Here is a 5,328-nt window from a genome sequence, read left to right on the forward strand (position 1 = left end):
AAAAGCAAAAAAAGATGACTTCACTCTACCATCCAAAGAATTTGATAGAAATAAAAGCACATCTTCTTCGGTAACAATAGTATCAATATCCGAACTTCCCAATAGAACATCAAAATCCATGCCAAACCACGAGAACACTTCCTTCCATATATATTTAACTTTACCACACTTAAGAAAAAGGTGACCAACAAATTCCTCTTCTAAATCGCATAAGGGACAAAAAGAAGCTTCCACCCCTAAAATCACACCTCTATGCCAAAGTTCTTTTCTCGTCGGTAAGGCTCCCAAGATCCATCTCCACCCAAACAACTTGACTTTCTACGGAATAGTAGCTTTCCATAATCTTTTAAGTTCACAAAATCTAAAATCACTACCATTAGGAATAGCCATATTCAAAGTATATAAACGTTTAAATGCATTCCTAACCGAAAAACCCCCCACATCTCTCCACCAAATTAATTTATCAACCCCATTCATACACGGTTTCACATCCTTAAGGATCTCTATTAACTCCTTCCAATCCTCCAATAATTCACCTACTAATAAGGTTGAATCAACACCCACCTTCCAACTCCAACCCACATTCTCCCATAAACCACAATTAATCACAAGAGCATTAGGAAAAGAGCAAACCTCAAATAAACGAGGAAAAAGAAGCTTAAGAGAACTATTTCCCAACCAACAATGCTTCCAAAAAAGAATAGAATTGCCTCTTCCCAATTTACAAGAAATTGAATCACCAAACCAATCATGACCACCAAAAGGAGTTCCACAAACCAACCGGATATCTCTCCACCAAAGGGAGTAATTAGATAGAGTCGGCTTCGGCACCACATCACCAAGAGATTGCAATCCACTACCATATCTAAATTGAAGTAATTTAAACCAAATCGCATGCTTATCATTAAGAAAACGCCAACCCCATTTACTCATCAAAGCCAAATTAAACCACTCCACATTCTTAACACCTAAACCTCCTTCCTCCGTTCTAAGACAAATTTTATCCCAACTAACCCAACACATTTTTCTACTTCCACCACCATCCCCCCATAAGAAATTCCTTTGGATTTTGATAATTTCCTCCAAAACACACTTAGGAGCCTTAAAGAAAGAAAGTAAAAAGATAGGCACATTGTTTAACACCGAATTGAGTAAAGTAACCTTACCTCCAAGAGAAAGATGTTTCCCTCGCCAACCACTCAGTCTCTTCTTCAACTTTGCAATCATTATAGACCAAAAAATTCTGCGTCTATGATTACCTCCAATTGGAATACCGAGAAAAGTAAAAGGTATCTTTTCCAAATTACAAGCTAGAAAAGAAGACGCCGATTCCAAAATAAAATCCTCCACATGCACACCATACAACTTGCTTTTCTTCAAATTAATACACAACCCCGACACCAATTCAAAACCCCTCAATAAAGTCTTAATACACTATAAGTTTTCCTTTGATCCATCACACACTAAAACCGTATCATCTGCAAATTGGAGCATCTCAAAATGAATATCCTCCGAAACCGCAAAACCTTTGAACAATCCCAACATAACCGCTTTCCTCATCATACCCGCAAGACCTTCTCCCACCAAAAGAAAAAGAAAAGGAGAGAGAGGGTCTCCTTGACGCAACCCTCTAGATGTTTTAAATTCCAAAGTTGGGCTCCCATTAACTAAAATTGATACCGAGCTAGAAAAAACCGTACCTTCCATCCACTTCATCCATAACTCACCAAAACCCATTTTTCTAAGCATAAATTTAAGAAAACCCCATGAAACACAATCATAGGCTTTCTCAAAATCAACCTTCAACACCATACATTTCCTACGCTTCCTTTTCGCAAAGTCTAATATCTCATTAAGCACCACCACCCCATCAAATAATTGTCTCCCTTCAATGAAAGCCGTTTGAAAAGGCGACACAAGTTTACCAATCACCAATCTCAACCTCGCCGCAAGAATTTTTGATATTAACCGATATAAGCAACCCACTAAACAAATAGGACGATACTCATCAATGCTTATCGGACAATCAACTTTAGGAATAAGAGCAAGAAAAGAAGCCGTCACGGATCGGGGAAGAACACCACGCACATAGAACTCTTGAACGAAATTCACCACGTCATCCTTCACAAAATTCCAACACTTTTTCAAGAAACCAAGCGGAAAACCGTCCGGACCCGGACTCTTATCACAATCACTTAACCACACAATCTCTTTAATTTCATCCACTTGGAATGGAGCTTCCAACAAATCTCTATCTTCCAAACTAAGAACATTAAAATTAAGCCCATCCAAGGTCGGCCTATTCTCCATCGGTTCCGTAAAGCGGCTTTTAAAATGATTAAATATCTCACTTTTAATATCCTCCACACCTTCCAACCGACCTCTTGAAGTAATCAAAGAAGCAATATTATTCCTCCTAAATCTCCCTTTCATAACGGAGTGAAAGAATTTGGAATTAGTATCCCCAAGTCAAATCCAATTACACCTAGCTTTTTGCCGCAAAAAGTTATCTCGTAAGAACATAGTATCCCACACCTCTTTCGAAGCCACCTCTCTATTTCTCCTCACCGAATCAACCAAACCATCCTCCGCTAAATCCGCTACCACCAAATCCAACGAATTAAGCTCACCCACCGCTTTATCCACATTCAAATCAAGCATCCCGAAGACTTCTTTATTCCAACTCTTCAATTTTAATTTCACCGCCAACAATTTTTCTTTCAAAATATAGCTCGCCTTCCCTCCCCTAAAAGTATTCTTCCAAACATCCCTCACCAAAGGAATGAAATCATCATGCTCACACCACCCTTTAAAAAACTTAAAAGGTTTCGGACCCCAATCCACAATCTTGCAATTTAACCAAATAGGACAATGGTCTGAAATAGACCTATCCCCCACCACAATCCCTCCCACACCCCACAAGTCAAATAATTTCTCAGAAATGAGAAATCTATCCAACCTACTACAAGCACTCCCATCCATATTGAACCAGGTAAACTTCTTATTAATCAAAGGAACATCCACAAGATCCATCGAACTAATAAAATCCTCAAAGTCCTCCGCCTCTTTTAGATTAAAATTATTCGATATACCCTTCCTCTCCACTTTAACCCGAACAGTATTAAAATCACCACCAACACACCACAACCCATCTGGAAATTTTGCTTTAAACTCTACAAGCCTCCCCCAAAAAGCCTTCTTCTTCTCAATAAAACAAGAGGAATACACATTCACCAAGAAAAGATTGAAACCGGACCACAACACATGGATTCCAAGAAATCCTTCCCCAACAAAACTAGAAACTAGGATAAAAGACTTTTTCTTCCACAATGTTAAAATACCTCCCGATCTACCCACTGCCCATTTAGAACTCCAATCCGCAATAGAATCACTCCAAAAAGAGTCCACAGGAAAATTATCAATAGCATGAATCTTGGTTTCTTGAATAAAACACACATCTGCCTTTGAATCTCCAACTAATTTTCTCAAAGAATGCAATTTAGCATTGCATCCACACCCACGGATATTATACGACGCAATAATCATTTTAAATGATTTGATTTTGCATCCACCGAAGAAACCACACATTTATCAGCTAACTCCCTCATTTTAATGGCACTAATTTGTAGGCTTTCCGACCCTCCTCCCGTCAACCCCAAACATTTTGCTCTATTCCAAATCATACGCGCCACTCCACTATTAACCTCATCCTCATCTACCTGTTTCACACTATCACTTCCCTCTACAGAATCATAAGAAGAAAGGAGCTGACCATCCCCCTCAATATTACCGCGAGCAGATATAATTCTATTCAACTTAAAATTAGAAAAAGGGAACTCAGAAATAGTCTCTGACCTGTCACTATTGCTGCCTCTGTTTCCACTTCTCAGCCCAGAAAAATCAATATCAAACCTCCTATCCTTCGAATTCCCCAACCTCTGCCCACCAACCAAAAATTTCAAACCCATAACCGTCCCAGACAGTGTCGCCTCACTGTCCAACGCATGACCGCCAGACCGTGCCAGATCCGCACACTGAACTGCTTTCTCAAAGCTCCCCGAAGCCAACCTCCCACCTGCACCCACATCAACCGAATACGCAACAGACTCGCCCTTCTCAAAATCTGCCGTAGCACCCACCGAACCGTCAGCTCCAACCAACAGCCTATTTCTTCCTTGAGACACCCGCACACAAGAGCCGGCAGTCTCCGAAGACGACGAAACAATTTGCTCAGTTTCTAAAACTATCACATCCGAATTCTCCTTCCAACAGTACCCACGACTACTGCAATTCACCTTCCCCGTATCCAGCGACCTCCCTCCAACCTGTGAAACCAGTTGCACAGAATTCACAGCAGAATTCATAGCAGACTCTGAACGTATACCATGACTATCACTTAACTTTGCAACCGCATCCAACGAATACCCTCCATCCTGTGACACAGTCCGTAATTGCCCTCGAATTACACCAGGAAACGCAACAGACTCTGCTTGAACTGCAGCAGGTCTGTGTCCAAGAGGCTGTTCAAAATTTTCCCGCAGAATCAAGTCGTCTTCCTCGAACACATGATGAGTCTCTAAACCCACATCACCTAATTCATCATCATCCTCCGACAACTCCTCATTCGAAGAATTAATTGCAGAATTATCGACAGCTTCACTAAAGACCCTTCCCACCTCTTCCACCACACTAATGTCAAAAACCAATCCATTAATCTTTACTTGAAACAGATCATTAACCCACCTTCTGCTTTTAGTTCGAACCAGCAATCTCGCCGAATCCATCACCTTCCGCGAAGCTGTATTGCAATCAGCCCGTACATACGAACCAAACAAGCCCGCAAAAACACCAAAGAAATCATCCGTCCAAACATGACACGGAATACCTATACAGCGAACCCACATCAGTCGTTCTTCATCCACATGCCCAGGTTTCCATCTATCAATTGATGTAAACCATTTGCTCCACCAAATATGCCCTTCGTCAACAAAAACCTCTACCGCACCCTCCTCCACATCTTCGAAAATACACAGATTAGGCCCTAAGGGCTTGACGGAAAAATCAAAATAACCTTCAGCCTGAAAAATTTTCTGCATCGAAAAAGCCAACCCCGGCGTTCGGACCAATCCAACATACGCCTTCAGAATATTTGGATTATCCCTGGCCAAATCAGTATTGAATTCCAGAGCTACCGCCGCATTACTAACAGAATCCTTCATAGTACTAGATTGCGACACTCCCTTAGAAGCATCAATCAGCTTCACAGTATCAAGTTTCTTCACCATCTTAGTAACATCAGCCACCTCAGGACAGCCTGCCTGTCCATCC

General features: G+C 41.0%; 1 protein-coding gene across 1 annotated transcript; it reads right to left on the minus strand.

Annotated features, from left to right (window-relative positions):
- Positions 1–2,469: 2,469 nt before the first annotated feature.
- Positions 2,470–3,546, minus strand: LOC127100846 (uncharacterized). The gene has a single exon (XM_051038140.1). The coding sequence runs from the start codon at positions 3,544–3,546 to the stop codon at positions 2,470–2,472; it is 1,077 nt and encodes a 358-aa protein (XP_050894097.1).
- Between the last annotated feature and the right edge of the window lie 1,782 nt (positions 3,547–5,328).

This window comes from Lathyrus oleraceus, chromosome 1 (genome assembly GCF_024323335.1).
Source record: "Lathyrus oleraceus cultivar Zhongwan6 chromosome 1, CAAS_Psat_ZW6_1.0, whole genome shotgun sequence".
In the NCBI taxonomy this organism is placed as follows: domain Eukaryota; kingdom Viridiplantae; phylum Streptophyta; class Magnoliopsida; order Fabales; family Fabaceae; genus Lathyrus; species Lathyrus oleraceus.

What these genes read in the sequence shown, in the direction of transcription:
- LOC127100846 (XM_051038140.1), bottom strand. Translation starts at nt 3,546, where the DNA reads ATGATTATTGCGTCGTATAATATCCGTGGGTGTGGATGCAATGCTAAA.